Genomic DNA, 24226 nt, shown 5'->3' on the forward strand with positions numbered 1-24226 from the left:
AAATTGACAGCTATTGAAAGATATTGTAGCGAATATTGTATTTCCCCGGGTGAGCCCTTCTGGCTCACCTCTTGTTTAGGATAGAGACGAACCAGCCAAGGGCTGAAAGTCTCTTTAATAAAGACAAATCAATCAATCAATCAATCCTCCAAGCTACGGAGCCAAAAATTTCCGGTGAACTTCTGAGGAAATACTGAGGGAATTCCCAAGGAGCTTCACGAAGAATCTTCGAAAATTCCTGAAGTGATTCATCAGAAGGAATTCCTGGAGGATTTCCAGAGTAACTTCAGGAAGAATTCTTGGAAAACTCATGGAGGATTCCCGCATAACTCCTGCAGGGATCGCCAGCTTTTGGGTCAGGGAGGGGGGCAAGCACTCTTAACACAATTGTACCTACTAGATTTTATAACTAAACGCATTACGATGAAATTTAATGTAATAACATTTTATTCTTAAAGTATTATTTAACCCTTCAGCAGTCACTTTGTTGTATTTTGTACAATACGTTAAAAAAGCTCGCCTGGATCTGGTAGCGGTAACCAATTTCTGGAAGATTAGGGATATTTATTTACTCGTGCATTATTTTGCTCTGATTTTGTTGTTATTAATGTCTACACAACTTTCATGATAAATTATAGCTGAACTCTTTTGGGAATTACTAACTCTTATGAGGACTAACCTAGAATTTCTTGGTTCCTGCATGAGTCCTTTTAAAATTATCTTCCAATACTATTTGCCGGAAGTGTTCTTGAAAATCTTGAAATAATTAAAAAGAAATCATCAGGCAATCCTGGAGAAGTTCTTGGGTACATCCCTGAAAAGATGATAGAAGGGTTTCGGGAATTTCCGAAGGATCCCTGAATGACTTTTTAAAGAGAACCAGAGAGGAATTTCTGAAGAAATCATTTGAGGAATTCCTGGAGCAATTCCTGGAAGAAATCCCAGAGCAATCCCTGGAAGGCTTCCTGGATAAATCCATAAAGAAACATCTGGATGAATCCCTGTAGCTATTTCTACAGGAATGCCTGGAGGAAGCCCTGTGGAATCCCTGGAGGAATTCCCGGAGGGATCCCAGGAAGAATTTCTAAAAGTATACCTGGAGGAATTCCTGCATAAATTATAAGACGAATACCTAGAGAAATATCTGAAGAGATCTCATGAGCAAATCCTAGCGAGAAATTTCAGAAGGAATTCTTGAAGAAATCCCTGTAGGAATTCCCGGAGGAACCCCAGAAGCAATTCCTGAGAAATTCTCTAGAGAGAATCCTGGAGGAATACCTGGAGAAACTTCTGAACAAATTCCTGGCGTAATTCCTGGAAGAATTCTTGGATGAGACCCAGCAGGCATCCCTGGAGAAATTTCTTGGTTGAATTCTTGGAGCAATCCACGGAAAAAAATCCTGGAGAAATCTCCAAAGGGATTCTGGGAGGAATTGCTGGAGAAATTTCTGAAAAAAATTTCTTCACAAATTCCAGGAGGATTTCCTGGAAGAACTCTTGGAGGAATTTCTGGAGGATTTCCAGGAGGAATCTCCGGGAATATCCCTGGCGAAATTCGTGGAGAATCCCTGGAGGCATCTTTGAAGCAAATCTTGGACGAATCTCTGGAGGAATCCCTGAAAAATCCTTAAAGTATTCCTGGAGAATTTTCTTGAAGAATCTCTGAAGAAATCCTTAGAGGATTTCCTGAACAAATTCCTGGAGGAATTTCCGGCATAATTTCTGAAGGATGTCCAGAAGCAATTCCTGGTGGAATTCCTGAAAAAAATCCTGGGGTATTTCCTGGAGGAATCCCTGGAGGAATTCCTAGAGGTGTTCCTGTGAGAATTTTTGGAGGAATCTCTAGAGGAATTTTTGAAAGAATTACTGGATGAATTTCTAGAGGAATCTCGAGAGGGTTTCTGGGAGATTTCTTTTTCGTTTGCTGTTATTTTTCTATTTCTGAAAAAATCCATCGAGAAATTTCTAGCGGAATTCCTGGAGAAATCCTCGGAGGAATTGCTGAATGCATCCCTGGGGGGAATCCTTGAAGAAATTTGTGGAGAAATTCCTAGAGGAATACCTGGGGGAACTCATTATAAATTCTTGAAGATATTCCTTGAAGAATTTCTGAAGAAATCCATAGAGAATTTCCTGGAGGAGCTTCTGCAGGATTTCCTGGTGGAATCTTCGAAGGGTTTCCTGGAGGAATCCATGGACAAATCCCTGGATAAATTTGTGGGGAATTCTCTGGAGGAATTCCTTAAGCAATTCCTGATGAAATCTCAGGAGAAATTCCTGGAGAAATTCCTGAAGGAATCCCTAGAGGAATTGTTAACATACTTTCTGAAGGAGGAATCCATGATGAAATTCCTGGAGGAATCTCTAGAGAAATTCTTGAAAGAACTACTGGATAAGTTTCTAGAGGAATCTCCAGAGGAATTCTGGGAGATTTATATAATTTTTATATTTCTAAAAAAATCCCTTGAGAAAATCCTGGAGCAATTTCTAGCGAATTTTTTTGATTAATTCCTGGAGAAATCCTCGAAGAAATTCCTGAACGAATTCCTGGAGGAAGTAATTTGTGAAGTAAGTCCTGGAGCAATCTCTAGAGGAATTCCTGGAAGAATCCCTGAAAAAATTCTGAAGGTATTCCTGGTGAATTTCCTGGAAGAGATTCTAGAATCCCTAGAGGATTTGCTGGAAAAATCCTTAGAGGAACTTCTTCAGGATTTCCTGGAAGAATCTTCGAAGGATTTCCTGGAGAAATCCCTAGAGGAATCCCTGAAGCCATTCATGAAGGAATCTCAGGAGAAGTTCCTAGAGAAATGCCTGGAGGAATCCATGAAAAATTCCTGAGGTAATTTTTTGGAAAGATTTCTGAAAAAATCCCCAGAAGATTTTCTGGAAAAATTCCTAGAGAAATGGCTGACATAATTTCTGAAGGATGTCCAGGAGCAATTCCCGGATCAATTCCTAGAGAAATTGCTGGAGGACTTCCTGAAGAAATTCTTTTGGCATTTCCTGGCGAATTTCCTAGAGGAGTTCATGAAGAAATTCCTGGATAAAATCCTGGAGGAAGTCCTGGAGGTTTACCTTTGGGAATTTCTGGAGAAATCGTTGGAGGAATTCTTGCAACAATTACTGGATAAATTGCGGGGGGAATATCTAGATGAACCCTGGTATAAATTGGAAAAAAAATCACATGAGAAATTCGTGGAGGAATTTCTAGATAAATTTTTGGAGGAATTCCTGGAGAAATCCTCGAAGGAATTTCTGAAAAATCCCTGGGGCAATCATTGGACAAATTCGTGGAGAAATCTCTGGAAAAATCGCTGAAGAAGTTCCTGCAGGAATTTTTAGCGAAATTCCTAGAGGAATCCCTGCAGCAATTCCTGGAGGAATATATTTCAAAATAATGGACCTAGTAATGGACGCAGTGGTGAAAAGGCTCTACAAATAAGGAAAAATTCCTGAAGAAAAATCTGGAAGAATTCTTAGAGGGATTTCTGAAAAAAATCTAGAAGGTATTCCTACAGTAAATCTTGGAAGAATTTCTAAAGGAATCCTGAATCCCTGAAGGATTTCCTGGACAATTTTCTGGATGAATTGTTGACATAATTTATAATGGAATTCCTTGATTACTTCCAGGTGAAATTTCTGGAGGAATCACTGAAGAAATTCCTGGAGGAATTCCTCGAGGAGACCCTGGAGAAATTCCTGGATGAAATACTGGAGGAATGCCTGCATGGATTTCTGAAGGAATCCCAAGAAGAATTCTTGAAGCAATCCCAGTAGAAACTCCTGGAAGAATTTGGAGGAATTTCTGGAGGAATATTTGGTGGAATTCCTGTAGGTATCTTAGAGGAATGCCTGAAGGAATTCCTGAAGGAATCTCCACAGGAACTCCTGGAAAAATCTCTGGAGGAATTTCTAGCGGAATTTATGGAGGAATCTCTAGATGAATTCCTGGGGAATTTTTTAGAGAAATCCCTGCAGGAATTCCCAGAGGTAACCCTGGAAAATTCCTAGAGGAATTCATGAAGAATTTCGTGGATGAATCTAGTGAGGAATACCAGGAACAATTCCTGAAGAAATCTCAGATGGAATTCTTTTGATGAAATTCTGGAAGAATCCTCAGAAGAGTTCCTGAAGAAACTCCAGAAGGAATCCCAGGAGCAATTTCAAGAGAAATTCTTGAGGGGATCTCTAAACAGTTCCTGGAGGAATTCCTAGGTAACTAACGGAGAATCCTCGAAAAACTCCTTTAGGAATTCGCGGGGAACTTGTGGATGAATTTCCGAGAAACTCCTGAAGGAATTCTCGGAGAACTCCTGGAGGAATTCTCGGAGAACTCCAGGAGGAATTCACAAGAAACTAATGGGTATTTTTGGGAACTTCTATGGTAATTATCGAGAAACTCCTGGAGCAATTTCCAAGGATTCCCTGAAGGTATTGCCGAAGGAATTTCCTTGGAAAACGTGGAGGAATTCCCTGGAAGCCTCTTGAGGAAATCTCGGGAAAGTCCTGGAGGAATTCCGGAAGAAAATTCAAAGAGCTTTCTCGAGGAATTACCTCGAAACTTTTGGAGAAATTTCAGAAATTTTTGGAAACTTTTGGGGAATTTTCCGAAAAAAATCCTGAAGAAATTTTCAAGGATCTCAAGGAACTCCTGGAAGATTCTTGGATATCCAGCATACTCCTGAAAGAACTCCCGGGTTACTCCTGGAGGAAATTCTGGGAATCTCCTGAAGGAATTCCCAATGTTCTCATGAAGGAATTCCCGGGGATCTCCTGGAGGAATTTCTCAGAGCGAAACACCTGGTGGAATTCCTCAGAGGGGAAATCCTGGAGAAATTCCCCACAGGGGAACTCCTGGAGGAATTCCGAGGAACTCCTGAAAGAATTTCCGAGGAATTTGGAGGAATTTCCGACGAACTCATGGAAGAATTTCCGAAAAACTCCTTGAGGAATTCCTTAGAAATTCCTGCAAGAATTCCCGAGATCTCCTGCCTCGAGAATACACTTCCGGACGAATTCCATAGAAACTTCTGAAGGACTTTTTAAAGATACTCCTGAAGCACTTCTGGAGGAGTTCCTGGAGGAATTCTCGAGGAACTCCAGGAAGAATTCTCCTGAAGAAACTCCTGAAGGAATTCCGAGGAGCTTCTGGAGGAATTATCGAGGACATCCTGGAGAAATTTCCGAGAAAATCTTGGAGGAGTTCCCGACCAACTTCTGGAGGATTTCCAGAGAAGAATTCTCCTAGAAGAATTCTCTAGGAATTTCTGGAGGAATTCATTAGAAATTTTTGAAGGAATTTTTGTCGAACTTCTGAAGAACTTCTGGAGGATCTCCTGGAGGAATTCTCGAGGAATTCCTAGAAGAAATCTCGAGGAACTCCGGAAGGAACTCCTGAAGGAATTCCTGAGAAGCTTCTGGAGGTATTTCCGAGGGACTCATGGAGGAATTCCCAACGAACTCCTGGAGGATTTCCCGAGAAACTCCTTGAGGAATTCCCTAGGAACTTGGAGGAATTTCCGAGGAACTCATGGAAGAATTCCCGAGGAATTCCCGAAAAACTCCTTGAGGAATTCCTTAAAAATTCCTGAAAGAATTTCTGAGGATCTCCTGAAGATATTTTCGAAACACTTCCGGAGGAATTCCTTAAAAACTTCTGAAGGATTTTTTAAAGATACTCCTAAAGGACTTCTGGAGGAGCTCCTGGAGGAATTCTCGAGGAACTCCAGGAAGAATTCTCGAGGAACTCCTGAAGGAATTCCGAGGAGCTACTGGAGGAATTTTCGAGGACATCCTGGAGAAATTTCCGAGAAAATCTTGGAGGAATTTCCGACCAACCTCCTTGAGGAATTCCCTAGGAACTTGGAGGAATTTCCGAGGAACTCATGGAACAATCCCCGAGGAATTCCCGAAAAACTCCTTGAGAAACTCCTTAAAAATTCCTGAAAGAATAGAATTTCTGAGGATCTCCTGAAGATATTTTCGAAACACTTCCGGAGGAATTCCTTAAAAACTTCTGAAGGATTTTTTAAAGATACTCCTAAAGGACTTCTCGAGGAGCTCCTGGAGAAATTCTCGAAGGAATTCCTGAAATCCTGAAGGAATTCCCGAGGAGCTTCTGGAGGAATTTTCCTGGAACTACGGGAAGAATTTCCGAGGAACTCTTGTAGGAATTCCCGACCAACTCCTGGAGGATTTCCGGAGAAACTCCAGGAAGAATTCTCGAGGAACTTCTGGGGGATCCTTAGAAACTTCTGAAGGAACTCATGAAGGAATTCCTGAAAATCTCCTTGAGGAATTCCGGATGCGCTCCTGACAGAATTCCTGAGATACTCCTGGAGGATTTTCCTAGAAACTCCTGTAGGAATTCCCGAGGAACTCCTGATGGAATTCTCGCAAAACTCCTGGAGGAAATCCTGAGAAACTCCTGAAGGATTTTTTCAGTAATTCCTGGAGAATTTCTTGCGGAACTCCGGGAGGAATTACTGATTAACTTCGGGAGAAATTCCCGAGAAACTCCTCCAGGAATTCTTGAGGAACTCCTGGAGGAATTCCTGAAAAACTCCTAGAGGAATTCCAGAAAAACTCCTGGAGGAGTTCCCGAGGTGTACAGGAGGAATTCCCTAGGAACTCCTAGAGGTTTTCTGAAAAGTTCCTGGAGTAATTTTTCAGGAACTCCTAGAGATCTTCTCGAGGAACTCCTGGAGGAATTCCCGAGAAACTCATGGAGGAATTCCCAAGGATTCTCTAGAGAAATTTGCGAGGAACTCCTGAAAAATTTTTCGTGGAACTTCTGGAGGAATTCCTCCGGGAAGAACTCCTGGAGGAATTTTCGAGGAATTCCTGGAGAAGTTTCCGACGAACTCCTGGAAGAATTTCCGAGAAACTTCTAGAGGATTCTTACAAATTCCTGGAGGAACTCTCGAGGAACTTCTGAAGAAATTCCCGAAAATATCTTTGCGGAATTCGCGACGCGCTCCTGAAAGAATTCCCGAGAAATTTCTGGAGGAACTCCCGAGGAATTTAGAGGAATTTCCGAGGAAATCCTTGAAGAATTTCTGAGGAAATGCTGTAAGAATTCCCAAGAAACTTCTGGTAGAGTTCCCGTGAAACTCCTAGAGGGCTTGCCGAGAAACTTCTGGAGGAATTCCCGAGGAACTCTTGGAGGAATTCTCGAGGAACTTCTGGAGGAATGGCCGAGAATCTCCTGGAGGAATTTTCGAGGAGTTCCTGGTGGAATTTCTGAAGAAATTTTGGATTAATTCCCGAGGAACTCACAATTTGATGACTACTTTTGTTTTGTCAAAACCATTGATGAAAAGTTGTATTGCATTCTTGAAGCTTTCCTTAAAACCAGAATTCAAGAGTAAATAAAACTCTTTGCAAGGAGTTGTTTTCCGTCAGAGCGTTTCTCGTGCAGCAAGTAGATCCGGGTGAAGCCGGACTCAAAGCCGGATAGCTTCACATTCATTGTGGCAACGCTGATGCCGCTTAAATTAAGAATGTTACCCCAACTAAAACCTGGATGCGGTGAGATCTTTCTAATTTATTTGTTTTTATTTTCTAATATAAGTACTGGATGTATGAAATTTTCAAGGTTTTATGAAGGGTGGGATCTGCAATGCAATTTTATTTTCGTTTCAGAGAGCGAGTAATGGCGCTTAAGCCTAGGCTTTTGAGCCTGGACACAAGGATCAAATACCTGTGTCCCATCCCGGGAGAACCCAACTAACATTTTCAGCGCTATAAGCTTCAGTCATTTGCTTTCTGTTGTGTAACCATCGAATAAAAGCAGTCAATGCTGGATAAAAAGGACGCTAGTCAAATATAAATCATAAGCTAATACACGACTGCAAAACAAGCACCATACAGCTTCCAAACTCGGTTTTCAGAAATCCATCTTTTGTCACTGGGGTTGCCTTTACTCTACTCCATGGGCGTAGCAAGAGGGGGGCAGGGGGGGGGGGGGCGTTGCCCCCCCTGGCCGCCAGATTTATTTTTTAATATCAAGCCAACTCAAAGATTATCAATAATTCAATGTTACAGAAAAAAATTCTCAAAAAAATAAAATATTTTAATAAATTAGGATTTTATCCACAATTATCCACTCGAGAACCACAGGAAATTTTGTCAAATATTTCTCCAAGAGAACCACTTCAATCTTAACTTACATTATTTTACCAAATAAAAATATTTTTGCAAGGATGCATCGACGAATTCCTCCAGGATTTTTTCCATAGCTCCCTTCAGTGATTCCATCATAGATTGCTCAAGAGTTCCTCTATGGGTTACACCAGACATTCCTCCGGGAATTTATTCTGGGATATCTATAGAGATTCCCCCAGTGATTATTCCAGTGTTTTTTTGAGGATTCCTCCAGGAATTTCTTCAGTGAATGTCAACAGAAATTATTTTGGGTGTTTCTGCAACTATTTCTTCAGAGATTTCTTCAATAATTTTACTAGAGATAAAATTGAATCTGGAATAATTTAATATTAATATTAATATTAATATTAATATTTTAGCAGATATATCTTCCAGAAGCCCTTACAGGAAATTTTATCAGAGATTTGCAAAAAAAATCAGGAGTTCCTTAAAACATTGTACAAAACATTCTTTTTTGAGTCCATCCAAAGATTCCAACAATAATTCCACTAAAAATTATTGCAGACATGCATTCCTCCATATTTTTTTCCAACAGATTTTTTTCCAGTAATTTGTTAAGAAAATTTTCCTGGGACTTCCTAAGGAATTCTTCATGGGATTGCTTCCTGGATTCCTCATGGGTTTTTTAATCCATGCTTTCCATCAAGAATTCCTCCAGGGATTCACCCGGGAATTTCTTCTGTGTTTTTTCAGGAACAACTCAAGGGATTATTTAAAATTTCCTCGATCGATTCTCCCAGAAACGTTTTTAAGAAGTTCCTCTTGAAATTCTTCCAGGTATTAATCCAGTACTTCCTCTATGGACTGTTTAGGGATTCCTTTAGGAATGCCTCTAGGAATTGCTTCCGGGATTCCTCCTTGGATTTCTTCAGGAGCTTCTGCAGGAATTCCTTCAAGAGCTGCTACAGGGATTCCTCAAGGAGATCTTTCAATAACTCTTCTTAGAATTTCTTCAGGATTTCTCCAAGGATTCCATCTGCGATTTCTTCAGGAGTTCTTCCTGGCATTTCTACAGGAATTCCTCAAGGGATTCCTCCACGATTTTTTTCAAAGATTTCTCCAGGAATTATTCCAGGGATTCCTCTGGGAATTGCTGCTGGGATTCCTCTAATCAATCATCCAGGGATTCCTTCAGAAACTCCTGCAGGAATTCTTCTAGAGATTCCTTCAGGAGTATTTCCCAGAGATTCCTCCGTTAATCCTACAGGCAGTTCTCTAGGATATCCTCCAGGAATTCCTCCATGGATTCCTCCAAGATTTTCTCATGGGGTTTTTTCAGAAATAGAAAAATAAAAATAAATCTCCCAGAATTTATGTGGAACTCGGGAATACCTTCTGTGATTCTTTCTGGAACAACTTATTAAAATTAAAATTAAAATTTCTACAAAGATTCTCCCAGGAACTCTTCTTAAGATTCCTTCAGAAATTCCTCCTGATATTCTTCAAAGAACTTCTCCAGGAAATAATGCAATACTTCCTCCAGGAACTGTTTCGGAATTCCCTTAGGAATTATTCTTAAATTTGCTTCCGGGATGCCTTCTGGGGTTTCACCAGGAACTTTTCCGAGGATTCCTCCAAATTTCTCCAAGAATTCCATCTGCGATTATTCCTGGTTTTCCTTCGCGAAGTTCTTAAGAGATTCATCCACGAATTTTCTCAAGAATTTCTCTAGAAATTTCATTTCATCTTGAGATTCCTCCAGAAACTCCGCCAGAAATTTCTCTACAGATTTCTCCACAAGTTTTTTTTTTCAGAGATTTTGCCAAGAAATCCTCCAGGTTTTCCTTAATGCATTCCTTCAGGACTTCCTCCAAGCATTCCTCCAGAGATTCTTCAAATAATTGCTTCCGGGATTCTTCCAAGAATTCCTACAGAAAATTACCCAGGAAATTTTCAAGGGATTCCTCTAAGGATTTTTTCCAGAGACTCCTACAGGAATTCATCCAAAGATTTCTGAAGGAATTACTTCAGGGAATCCTCCAAGAATTCCACTAGGAATTCTCCTAGGCATTCTTCCTGAAAATTTTCCGGGCATTCTTCCAGAGATTTTTTTTCAGCGATTTCTCCGGCAATTCAACCAGATATTCCTCCAGGAGTTGCTTCATGGATTCCTCCAGAATTCTTTCGGGAATTCCCCAGGAATTGTTCCAGGAGTTTCTCCTGGGATTGTTTCAGGAATTCTTCCTAGGATTTCTTCAGACATCCACGCAAGCATTCCTCCAGGATTGCATCCATGTATTTATCCATGGTCTCCTCTTCAGGAATTTCACTAGGGAATAATCAAGGAATTCCATCATAAGTTATGTCAGTAATTCATCCAGGAATTTCTCTAGCAAATCCTTCAGGGATTCCTTCAATAATTCTACCAGGATTTTCTCTAGAAATACCTTCTAGATTTTTTTTTCAGGAATCCCTCCAAGAATTATTATAGATTTATCTCCAGGCATGGATTCCTCTAGGAGTTTCGCTCCACGAACTTCTCCAAGAATTCCCCCAAGGACTCCTTCAGAAATTCCTTCAAAGATTTCTTCAGGCATTTCTCCAGAAATTTCCCTAGAAATTCCTTCAGGAATTTGTCATGGGATTTTTTTCAGAAATTTCTCCCAGAGTTCCTCCAGAAATTCCCCCAGAAATTCATCCAGTAATTGTTGCAAGAATTACTCCAAAGATTTCTTCAAGAATTTCTTCAAGGATTCCTGCAGCAATTCTCAAAGGAAAACCTCCAGAAAATCCTCCAGACATTCTTCCAGGTTTTTATCCAGGAGATTCTCCAGGAACTCCTCCAGGAAATTCTCCAGGAACTACCCAAAGAATTTCTTCAGGAATTCATCATTACTCAAGGAATTGATCTAGGAATTGCCCCTGCACATCCTTCAGAAATTATGTCAGCAATTTCTCCAGGAATTTTTCCAGAAAATCTTCTTGGGATTTTTTTCAGAAGTTCTTCCTGGAAATTCTCGGATTTTGTCAGGAATTCCTCCAGGGATTTCTCCACGAATTTCTCCATGAATTTTCCCATAGTTGCCTCCAGGAAATCCACCGAAGATTTCTCCAGGAAATCCTCCAGAAGTCCCTCTAAGGGCTCTTCCAGCAAATCGTCTTGGGGTTTCTACAGAAATTCTTGCGGGAAATTCTCCAGAAATACCTCCAATAATTTTGCAGGGATTCCGCCAGGTATTCCTCCAGAAATTTCTCTTGAGATTCCTCCAGGGATTTCTTCACAATTCCTCCAGAAATTCCGCCAGGAATTAATCCAAGATTTTCTCATGGGATTTCTTCAGAAAAAGAAAAATAATATAAATCTTCCAGAATTTCTCTGGAGATTCCTCTAGAAAAAAAACTTACCAGAAATTATTTCATGAATTCATCTAGAGATTCTTCCAGGTATTTCATCATGGAATCCTCCAGCAGTTCCCACTGGAATTCCTCTAGGAATACCTCCAGGATTTTATACAGGAATTTCTCCAGGAACTCCCCCAGGAATTCCTCCAGAAGCTACCCCAGGACATCCTTCATAAATTTTGTTAACAATTCCTCTAGGAATTCCTCCAGGCATTTCTCCAGGAATTTGTCCCGAGATTCCATCAGAATTTGCTTCAGTAGTTCCTCCGAGATTTCTGCATGAATTGCTCCAGGGATTTTCCCATGGATTCCTCCTGGAAATCCTTCGAAGATTCCTCCAGGAAATCCTCCAGAAGTTCCTTCAAAGATTCTAAGGATTTCTTCAGAAATTCTTCCAGGAGGAGAACTTCTTGGAAAACCTTCAGGAATTTTTCAGGAATTCCTCCAGGTATTTCTACAGGGATTTCTCCACAAATTTCTTCGAAGATCCCCTAGTGATTCCTTCAGGAATTCCTTCGAGGATTTCTCCAGCAATTCCTCCAGAAATTCCACTCCAGGAATTTCTCAAGGAATTTTTTTTTCAGATATAGAAATAGAAATTTCCAAGAATTTCTCGGAAGATTCCCCTAGAAATTCTTCCAGTCATTTTTCCAAGAATCTTTCTAGAGACACATAGGAACACCTCTAGGAATTCCTCGAGGCAATTATTTAGGATTTTATTCAGGAATTCCTGCGGGAAATACCCCAGCAGATTCTTCAGGAGCTCCTCCAGAAAATTATCCAGGAATTGCTCCTGAATATCCTTCAGAAACTATGTCAGCAATTAAGGAAATCCTTAAGGAATTTCTTCAGAGATTCTTCAGGAATACTTTTAGGAAATTTTCAAGGGGATTCCTCCAGATATTCCTCCAGGTATTCTTTCAGAGATTTATCCAGGAATTGATTCAAGGGTTCCTGCAGGTAATTCTCCTCTAATTTCTTCAGGGATATTCCCGGAGATTCCTCCCGGGGATCCTCCAGAAATTCCTTCAAGGGTTCTTCCAGGAAATTTCTCAAGGATTTTTTTTTCAGAAATTTCTCCTGCAATTCCTCCCAGAATTCCTCTCAGAACTTTTGCAGTATTTTTTCCAGGGATTGCTCCAAGAACTCATCCAAGAAGTTTCTCCAGGAAATTCTGCAGGATTTCCTGTTGGGTCTCATCCAATAATTCTTTCAGGAATTATATCAGGAATTTGTTTAGAAGTTTCTCCAAGATTCTCTCTAGAGATTTTTTCCAGGAGTTGCTTCAGGGATTCCTCCTGGAGTTCCTTCAGAGATTTATCCAAGAACTTCTCCAAGGATTTTTTTTTTATTTCTCCAAGATTTCATCTAGGAATTCCTCAAGAGATTTATTCTGATTTTTTTTTCTAGGGATTCCTCCCAGAATTCCTCCAGGAATTTCTCCAGAACTTCCTGTAAAGAATTCTCCATAAATTTATCTAGGATTTCCTCATGAGATCTCTTCAGATATTTCTCTAGGTACTCGTCCCATAATTTATACAGAAATTCCTCCAGGTATACTTTTAGAAATTCTGCCAGGGATTCCTCCGGGAATTTCTCCGGGAATTCCTCCAGGGATTCTATTGGGTTTCTTCCAGACATTCCTGTAGGAATCGCTCCAAGGATTTATCCAGGAAGTCTTCCAGGGACTGCTCCGGGAATTCTTCAAATTATTTCTTCAGAAATTTCTCTCAGGTTCTCTTCAAAAATTCATTCAGGAGTTCCTTCGGAAGGTTAAGAAATCCTTCAATCATCTTTTCATAGATGTACCCATAAGCTTCTCCAGGTTTACCTGATGATTTATTTTCAATTATTTTAAGAATTTCTGGGGAATTCCTCCAGCGAATAATATTGGAAGATAATTAAAAAAGGTCTCATACAGGAACCAGGAAATTCTAGTCCTAAAAATCCAAAATCTTTCAGAAATTGCTCACTGCTACCAGCACCGCCCTGAATCATGTAGATCAGGCCAGTTTTTTTAACGTATTGTACAAAATACAACAGCATGGCTGCTGAAGGGTTAAATAATGGCTAGAATATAATGTTATTATATTCAATTTTATCGTATTGCGTACAGATATAGAAGCTAGTAGGCACAAATTTGCTAAGGGTGCTTGCACCCCCCCCCCCCCCCCTGACCGAAAAGCTGGCTACGCCCTTGCTCTACTCTATTCCAACTCCGGGAGATTTCCCGGAAGATGTGAAAACTTGAACAAATCGAATAGGATTCCCCACTAACAAAACAGCTGCTACTATACAGTACAGTTCGTTATACTGACAAATCCCCAAACCAGCAGCGCTTTGAAGGCCGTTATGCAATTTCATTACAGCTAGAAGCTGTAATAAAGAAACTGTTGGTATACCAACACGGCTTGTCGGATGTAAACATTATTGTCAAAACAAACTTTAAGCGGAATATATAGCTACTACACACATTCTTTCCGATCAGAAAGGCATAACAAAATTATAACCGAGTGAGTTATTTATTTCAAATATTTTTCATAACAAAATGAGTTATAAAAACCGCCGGTTAGGTGTTAAAATAACAAAAAATATAACTAAAATTGCTCTAGCCATAGCATAATTATAACAGGTGTTGATACAATTTTAACAAATTTATAACAACGTGAGATATAATAAATATTGGAATGTTGTTATAAATTAGATATAAATATATTGGGTAAAAATTGAGTTGGGTAAATTTTAACTCATTTTTTGGTTAATTTTTATTAAGCGTTATTTATTTTTAGCGAAAAGTTTTTTGTGTAAAAAAATTGCCCCACGTAGTATATAAAAAACCCTCACCCGGACGGGAATCGATCCAAGGACGCCAGCCTTCAACTGCAATCCGACGCCTTTATCAATGAGGCCATTGCAGCACTTGAAGTGAAGGGCGGTATATGATCAAGTGGTTCTTCGTTTTGGCGGCTAGTCTATAAATAGACTCATTTGTCCAACGTTCAGGGGAGAGAAAAAATGACGTCACATAAAAGTGTTCTTGATACAATTGCTCGCAATTACGTCATCTTAGGTTATATCCTAACAAAAGTGGATATAATTAAGTTATAATTGTAACTCAAGAATTTGCTCTGCATTTTGGCCTTAGCTCATGATTCAGACCAGAAATAAATGTCGTATCTTAATCAAAGTTGTAGAGATAGTTAATGGCTCTTAAACAGTGAAAATAGTGGTATACAATTTCACCTTCTGTTGGTGCTAGCCAGTAATTAAAATTAAACATTTTGACATGTGTTTTTAAATAATTATCTAATGTTCCTCACCATCAAGGAAGTTCCTGCCTATGGCAAAGTTAAGCAGTAGTCTTGTGGACGTGGTTGGAAATTTCACCGCTTCGTGGCGTTAGTGTGCATTTCTGGAGATTGTAAGATTTAGATGGCTTGTGAAATAAAAAGTTGTGTTTAAAGCACAATTTTAACATTACATGATACAACATTTAACATACTAAAGCAATTCTGTGACGTTCGCTTTGCCTCGTGATCTCATATAATGTTTTTATTTTCAGCAAAAATAGTTTAAACAAGAAATTCCCCCACTAGTCGAAAGCACCTATTCGGTTTTTGCTTTGGAATTTGCTCAAAATGCATGACGATGTCCATCATCATTTTGGTAGCCTTCTGCTATTGATTGGTTTTTCAAAAGCTTTTAACAGAGTTTCTCATTTTGAACTACTGCTGCACATATTATCACACCTATTTGATTTCAGTTGAGAAACTTGTTCATTGAGTAAATCCTATTTGAATAACCGCTTTCAAATTGTGGAAGTTAAAGAAAATCATTGAAGTCCGATCGGTATTCTATCGGGAGTGTCACAAGGATCGGTTTCAGGACCATTGATGTTAGCCTTATTTTTCAACGGCCTCTTCCATCATCTTTGAAAGTATGTAATATCCACATGTTTGCAGATGATAAGAAGCTGTATTTCTACTGAATTATTGTGGACGTTAATTGCATGGCAACCCAACTAACATTTATTGTGAATGTAAACGTCAACAAAGCGTCCTCAATACGGCTTGATGCTGAGTTACTGTGTTGTACATATGGACGGAAGCTTCTATGCAAGCCCTATACCAATGAATCTGGCGAACTTAATCCACATGTTTATGCTGTGCGAGCAGCTTCTATACCACCAAGCCATAGCTTCTTTCTCAGCTCCTATGTAACCACTAACTGAATAACATCTTGTCAGAGCGCTTCTTCAGCCTTTTCACAGTTGTTAAATAATAATTATACGGCATCCTCAAATTATTCGATTAAATATAATTAGGTTACGCATACCGTGACGCAATACTTGTGGAACTGGAATTATCGCTTTTAAAATTGAATAATTAAAGTACTTGCCGCTACTTGGAATCGAACTCCTGATCTCCGTATCCACTGGTCCCGATGATGTCCTCGCAAGGCTTCATAATTGTGCCACAAGAAACCTTACCCAACTTCATCTTGCTGCAAAAGCTTGTGAAACGTCATACGCAATAATGTTTACATTGAACAAGCTGTGTGGTTGCGCCAACATGTTCTTCGTCACAGCTTCTAGCTGAAAGAATGTTCTTTAAATAGCTACGAAGCGCTGCTGTTTTGTGTATTCGGCAACGTTACAAAACGTACTTTATAAAAGCAGCTGTTTTGTTGGTTGGAACTCTTATTCGATTTGCACATCTTCCGGAGTGGGATTGAAGTGCTATACAAGCAACACAAATAATTTCACAGCACAAAGATGGATAGCTGTAAAGTGTTTGTGTAGTACACTGAGAAAACTGATCTTATGAAGGGCATAAGTTTGTCTTATGAAATTTCGACATAAGAAAATGTTTTGATTTCCATAAGAAATTCTTATAATATTATTTCATAAGACATCTCATGAAATATTTTTGCGCAATATAAAACACAATCTCAACCTGGAATCGAACCAGGGACGTCGAGATCGGAGAACGCGTGCTGTACTCACGCGCCCATCGACGCTTCGAAAGTTGGAACGGTTGGAGTGCAATAAAAAGTTTGGCTTTTCGGGATCAACGTTTCATAAGAACATTCTTATGAGATTTTTCATAAGACCGCTGTAATGAATTTCTTAAGAAATTTTTGCCTCAGTGTAGCTATATATCCCGCTTGAAGTTTGTTTTGACAATAATGTTTACATCCGACAAGCCGTGTTGGCATACCAACAGTTTCTTTATAACAGCTTCTAGCTGTAATGATAACGCATAACGGCCTTCGAAGGGCTGCTGGTTTGGGGATTCGTCAGTATTACGAATTGTACTGTATAGTAGCAGCTGTTTTGTTACTGGGGACTCCTATTCGATTTGTTCAAGTTTTCACAGGAATAGAGTGCAGTAAAGGCAGCCCCAGTGACAAGTGATTGATTTCTGAAAACCGAGTTTGGTAGCTGTATGGTGCTTGTTTTGCAGCCGTGTATTAGCTTATGGTTTATATTTGACTGGCTTCCCTTTTATTCAGCGTTGACTGCGCATTAATTCGATGGTTACACAACAGAAATCTAATTACTGAAGCTTATAGCGCTGAAAATGTTAGTTGGGAATGAAACGTGACTAACGACATGATGTGACGAAATTAGATACAAATATCAAAGCTCCACAAATAATTTGTTATCGATCAATTCTTCAAAAACTAAGGTGATTTTGATTTGCAGACGACTAATTGATCCAGTTGCATCCAAGGATGTTTTCGATCACCTGGCATTCATTTGACTCATTTGCCCAAACTCAGTTCAGAAGCCTAATATTAAAATGTGGTGTTCGGCAAAGTTGTAGATTTGTGTTTTTCCTACAATTATCACCAAGGACGCTATATTCTAACTCCAATATTTACGGCGTGAAAGTGTTAGTACCACCTACTGTTACTAAACGATCGGATTTTTCGATCGTTTAGTATGAGTAGGTGATACTAGCACTCTCACGCCGTATATATGAGAGTTGGAGTATGGCGTCCTTGGTGATAATTGTAGGAAAAACACTAATCTATAAGTTTGCCGAACACCACATTTTAATATTAGGCTTCTGAACTGAGTTATGGGCAAATGAGTCAAATGAGTGCCAGGTGATCGAAAACATCTATCATGTTAATTTAATAACAATGATAAAACTTCTAATTTCAGAATAATTTATAAAATAATCTTGATAGTCCCATTCAAGATTATTTTAATAAATTACTGCAAAACCTATGGATGGTGAAACTTAAAACTTACTTCAGGAATGTTAACAGTTTCAATGAAAGTCATCCTTTTCATATCCATTTTGTTGCCTCACTTATCATAGCTTCATATGACCGTTTGAGAGTTGCATTAATCCTAGTAGGATGTTGGGGTCAAGTTGACCCAGACAGGCACGCTGAACGTGCACTGCGCCATCGTGGTTCGAAAAACCTAACATCTTAGGAGGGTTAAATCACTGCATACGTTGGGCATTCAATTTTACTAGATACTCTACCCAACTAACCAGTAAGCATTTGAAATAGCACTCCTTCAGCATTATAGTTGCCTTTACGACAAGGCTTTCAATGCTAATTAGCCGTATATACGCCTTTAGTGCTACTCCACAGCAGGTTTTGGCAAAATAACGGGCTGTCTAAGTGCTACCCCTTCAGGAACGTCGTGACAAAATGTCAAAGAAGTGTAACGCCAGTAACGCCTCGTCGAACAAAACAAAACAAAAATAGATTTACGTCTGCTTCTCGGTCTCTCAGCCCCTGCTTCTCCGCTTCCTCATCCTTCCACACTCCAGCTGGTGCTAGGTAGTACTTTTTGCTTGTTTTAGTAGTGATTTGGGTTCGAACTTAGGACCCGAAGATACTGAAATATATTTACTTCTAGCGCACATTTTCCAACGAAATCATAATAAGTCATTTTTTGATGGCCAAGCTCCATCAAACCCTGCAGCAATGTTTGCTTCTGAGCTCTTGGAGAACGAAGAAGCAAATCAGATGCACAAATTTGTAAACAGAAGCATAGGTCCTGTAAAAGAGAGACAACATGTGCTGTGAAATGCATAACATATCTCCCATCCTCCGTGCTATTAGCATTTAAAGAGCAGTTGGGAAGCATTCTGATTGCTTCCGAACGAAAACACCTCAAGTAGTTGAAATGCTAATTTACAGCCTAAAGCTTTTGAGCAGCACAGCTTATGCTATTTCAAGGCAGTTATGCATTCGAACTGCTTATGTAGGGCAGCAAGCATCTCAAATGCATAATACGGGCTGCTGTACGGCTTATTTAAATGCTTGGTGGTTACCTGGGTAGTGTGGCTCACCTGCAATGACAACTGCTGGGATACTTATTTCTTATTTTTTTAACTACGTTGTTGTGCGATGCTAAATATAATCAATCACCAAGGACCAAAATATTGTGGCCTCATCACTAAGATACTGATGATCTTAAGGCTTAACTGCCCATAATCGCATAGTTGACGTAACCACCATTAACAATGACAGCACTCACAAGCTAATATCTATCAAATGTGCATAATTGTGACCAGTTTTATTCAATAGAGCACAGGATCTAATAAGTAGCTAGATATCAATGTGAAAAAAAAATCATAAACTTTTCATTAATCATTGTTAAAATTTCTAAAATGTGTTGAAAACAACAGTGGCGCTTACGTCAACTATGCGTTTATAGGCAGTTAAGCACCCGTCATCATTTTTCGGAAAATAAAAAGCAGTTTTCTCACTGTAAATCAAAACATCGACCATGAAAATATATTCACTACATTCTATTCCTCCTCATGTGGAGTACAGTGAATATATATTTTCATAGCAAAGACTTTTGTTTTGATCGAAAAAACTGCATTCAAATATTTCATGACGGCGATGATTTCAATGACGAATTGTTCAATGTTAACCAGCCACGGTTTATCGCGGAAAGATTGCGCCTATTTGATTTGTACAAGGTGGCTGATTATACGTGACAACTCCCACCCGGCGGCTGCAAAAACAGTTTTAGCCAAGGTGCACACCGTGTACAAACCATACCTGCGCGGTCTGGCGCGATCTGATGCAGCGCGTTTCGAACGCAGCTGGCTGAGAATCCAAGATAAGCGCGACAATATCTATCTGAGCTTTCTTAAAGGTCTGGATCATGATTCAAACTTGTCAAAAATACTGTATTTTACAAGCACAGTAGCACCGCACAGCGGCATAACTGCGTACCAAACATCACCAGTAAAATGTTCATTTGACATAATCTGCATTTTCAAAACTATAACTGAGTTTTTTATAATGTTCATATAAAGATGATCAAAATAAATTTATTTGTATTGTAACTGACCTTGTTATAATTCTGATATAATTAAATCAAGGTTTCAATTCATTTTTGTCAAATATATCTAAATATAACAAACGGTGATATATCTATCAACCGTTGATATAATTTTGTTATGCCTTTCTGATCGGGTAGCTTCACCACTCCCAACGATTCTGTACCTAAATCTCATTCCCCTGGTAACGAAACGGTTGGTACGGTTGTCCCCGTTTCTTCACTCATGACATTCGAAAACTTGTGTCAATCATGTTATCCATAAGCGGATAATCTGATTGCCACATTTTTTTAAATTATCTTTGAATGAATTAATCTGTGCAGTGGGCCTGGCCGTTTTAATATTTGTATCATATCATACCTGATATGCTGTAAATATTAATATTGACAAGAGAATACCGAAAGAAATTTTGGTATTTCCAGGATGTTTTTCAATACTGGCTGTGCAAGCACTAGTATAGAATAGAAAAATTAAGATTTCTGAAAATATTTCAGAGTTAATCCAGCAAATCCCTCCAGCAACGCTTACCAAATTGAAAATAGGAATGGTTGAAATAATTAATACGTTTTCTTATAAGTACATTATTCTGAACAAAAAAATGTTCTCAGAAGTTTACATTCTTTCAACCACCACTGTCCCGAGATAAAAAAAAAAAAAAAAACATTAGCAACAACATCCATCGCACGCTTCCGCTCACAGGTACATACCGTGAAGTTGTTCATGTTGACGTTGAGATCTTCGATTTCCTTCGTGTACTTCTCCCATTCGTCGTACCGAATCACGGTCAGGTACAGGTTGACCATCTTGCTGGCAAACTTGGCGAACTGATTGTCAATACAGACGGCATAGTAGCCTCCCATCGAGGCACCATCTGTGTAATCACTGGACGCCTGCCACTGGTATGGGTGTACGATTTCACCGCGGGGGTTGCGCACCGCAAAACCGGCCATTCCGTCTCCTCCGCGGATCACCTGAAAGCCGGAGATCGGAGGTCCTCAGTAAATGTGGTCCCCTAGTCCGAATCACCCCCCACCCTACCTGAAAGCTAACATAGAAAGTGCTACCGGGTTGCACGTACTGGTAGTAGCAGTCCTCCTTGCCTGCTTCGATGTGCACTTTGTAGTCCATGGCGACGGCCGGAAGGGCCTCGTACCAGGGTCTTTCCTCTTGCTGCTGCGGCGCCTCCTGTGATCCAACCAGCTGGACCAGGTAGCCGCCAAGGAGGCCGAACGCAAGCAACGCACCGCATAACGTCGTGTGCCACGTAAAGGATTTCGATACTACCACCATGTTTTCACTCGAGCCGAGCCAGCAGTTTCACTCTCGATTCGCGATTGTAGACTCGCACTTGTTGGCTACTATACCTACTACTGAACAGTATCGACGACTGGCTGACTGGACGACTGGACAAATTCGCTCAACTGGTGCTCCTTTCACCGATCTTACCTATACTGTGTTGTGTCTGGCGGCGGCCTAGACTTCATTCACTGTGGTAAGTAAACGGTAGATCTTACATGTCGTGTCTGTCTTCTCTTTGCTGCAGAGATTGAAGCACGCTTTGTTTGAAGGTAGATTTTATTCGAAATAAAATTCTAAAACTATGTTTAACAGAAATGCCAATTATAGTTTAGAGTTCAAAAAAGTGTGCGAACCTGAAACATTATTTTATGCAATTCAGTATCATAAATTCTTTTTTAAATAACTCATTTTGGTATCATAATGACCAATTTTTCCGAACTGCTTCATTATGCAACTGAAAGGAGTTGCATAATGAAAAATAGTTGCATGATGTTCATAATGCAACTCATTTGGGTTGCATTATGAACATTATGCAACTCAAACGAGTTACATAATGAAAAAATGAAAAAAATATTAGGTACATAAAATGTTGTATGGAACTCGTTTCGGTTTCAAAACTCGATTTTTTCAGCACTCTTCGTACTTATCCAACTCGTCAAGCCTCGTTGGATAAATGTACGACTCGTGCTGAGAAAAAAAAACTTTTTGCATCTCGTTACATAAATAACTATTATGCAATTCATTATCAAAATTACTATTTTACATAACTTATTCAAGTATCATAATGATTATTGTTACTCGCTGATTCATAACGCAATTGAGAAGAGTTGCATTATAAAAACGAGTTGTTTCTAAAGTAACTTATCTCAGTTGACTTTATGCAACTGAAATAATTTGCATTCTGGAAGACTTTTGCAAAATAGGTATTTATGCAATGAGCTGCAAAAAGATGATTTTTTTCTGTACGTGTCGTACATTTATACAACAAGGCTTGCCGAGTTGGATAATTTTTAAGCGATATGTTTTTTTCATTATACAACTTATTTGAGTTGTTCATAATAGGACGCAAATGAGTTGTAAAGTATAGAAATTGTATACAAATTTTACAGAAAAAGGTTATATAGAGCAGCACAAAAATCTTTCTAATTAAGTAAATAATAATAATGCTCTTGTTTCTACAAAAAAAGATGGAAATGAAAATAATATGCAAAAACAAATGGAAATAGAAAATGAAATACTGTTTTCCAATTAGGTAAATACGTATTTCACCCAAAAATAAAATTAAAAGCTTTTATCGACAACAAAGAACAAACAATCTGTATCATATAGTTTCTGATAAGAGTTACCTTCAGGCATGGCGTATGGTGATGGTTGATAAACGTCACGCACAAGCTAATAGTCAACACCAACGTTTGTCCATCCATTCCATATGCTAGTGGTGTGGTGTTGGTCTTTCTCTTTTCCCTGTTGCTTTTTACTTTGCTGTCGGACTGGACTGTTTATTTTGGCTGACTCCGGTTTTATTTACGTTGACGATGCAGATGTGTTGTCGGTCGGTTTCCAGTGTATGTGACAGAACACCGAAGGTATGATCAGACCAGCAGTGCTCTTTGGTTGGTGTGACTGACGTGTACCAAACACGAAAGAAATGTTTATATGATTTGATATGTATTGTCGATTCTGTTGAAAATCGTACTTTTCTAGTCGAGTGAATCGATTCATCTCTCAAACCATGCGACTCAAAATGTCTTGTTTCAACCGACCTAACAAAAATATAACGCAATATATGTTTTCACGTGTAGCACTGATTTTAAAAAAAATGTTACAAACATTTTTCAACGCTAAGCTTATTATAAATTAGTTCAACCGTACAACCACGTACAACCCTATTTCAAATGACCCGAACAATTGGTTGATTTTCTAAACTCTTTATAACAGGGGTTCTCAAACTTTTCCATGCGACCCACTTTTGGTTGTTATAGAGTATGGCGACCCACCAGTACGAATTTCCATAACATAAGCCTTTTTAGTAAATTTGGACTGACTTTTACAACAAACATTTTTTTAAAGTGGAAATAAGGCTTTAAGATGCCAAGTGATCAGTTTTAGTAAACTCTCTGCCTTGATGGCAAGTTTCTTAATACAAATTTAACCACTCTGGCTCCACCCAACATTATAGACCTCCACAGATTTTAAGTATTCTATCACATATTTTAGAATAAAGGCAACGTAGAGTTTATACAAAGTTTTTGGATATATTTTTAGTGCCAATTTTATGCTTCTGTAGAACTTGATTTTTTTTCATTCAAATGATAGGAAATCAAATCAATCATTTTGCATCGTATTTTCCCGTGCAAAAAAAAAATCGTAAAATGCTATTTTATATTTAACCCTCTAATACCCAACCCCGCCTTTAGACGGGGTATAGTTTGAGCATTTTTGTAATTTTTGTTTCGTGGGTAATCAAAATTTTTATATTTTTGGCTGATATTTAGGACTGTTTTGTATATCTCAAAATGGTTTTTGGTGTATTTTAAAGCGTATTTACATTTTTTTAAAATCATTGAAAAATTGATGTTTTAGTCACCTTTTAGAAGTCATTGTTTATTTTGTATTGAATCGCTACAATTAACATATTCTAAGTTTTTCCCGAACCATTCTATCTGTGTTTAATAGTTTAAGGGGATCGAAAACACTCTCAAATTATTTTCCTTAAAATTACACGGAAAATAAAATTTTATATGAAAAAAAATAAAAATAAAAATATTTCAACAATAATTGCAAAATCTCAAAATGTTTTCATCCCAAAAAATTCGTACCCCAAATAGGCTTCCAGGAAAAATATAAAAGCATAGGGATGTTCAAAAATAAAAATTAGAAAAATCAAAAACTGAAATTCACGAAATCGAGAATTAAAAAGAATCATCTTCCAAAACATGTTTAAATCGATTTTAGATGACGAAAAATGATATTTAGATCAAAATCAAAAATTTGGGTATTAGAGGGTTAAGGCAAGTGGGTTAACATCAAGTCCAGCTTTAAGAATTATAGTACAACTGGATGGTCTGATGAGTCCTCTTTATTTTTTAGAC

The 24226-nt window shown here is 38.8% G+C and overlaps 1 protein-coding gene across 1 annotated transcript in view; it reads right to left on the minus strand.

Moving 5' to 3' along the window:
• The window catches only part of LOC109397934 (transmembrane emp24 domain-containing protein 5), a 548078-nt gene extending 526711 nt beyond the window's left edge, over positions 1–21367 (minus strand). Inside the window, exons 1-2 of the mRNA XM_019670278.3 lie at positions 20874–21367; positions 20543–20806 (exon numbers count right to left, since the gene is read on the minus strand). Coding sequence (XP_019525823.2) covers positions 20543–20806; positions 20874–21125 — 516 coding nt within the window. The 5' untranslated portion in view covers positions 21126–21367. The remainder of the gene's footprint in view (positions 1–20542; positions 20807–20873) is intronic.
• Between the last annotated feature and the right edge of the window lie 2859 nt (positions 21368–24226).

Source organism: Aedes albopictus, chromosome 2, assembly GCF_035046485.1.
Source record: "Aedes albopictus strain Foshan chromosome 2, AalbF5, whole genome shotgun sequence".
Lineage (NCBI taxonomy): Eukaryota > Metazoa > Arthropoda > Insecta > Diptera > Culicidae > Aedes > Aedes albopictus.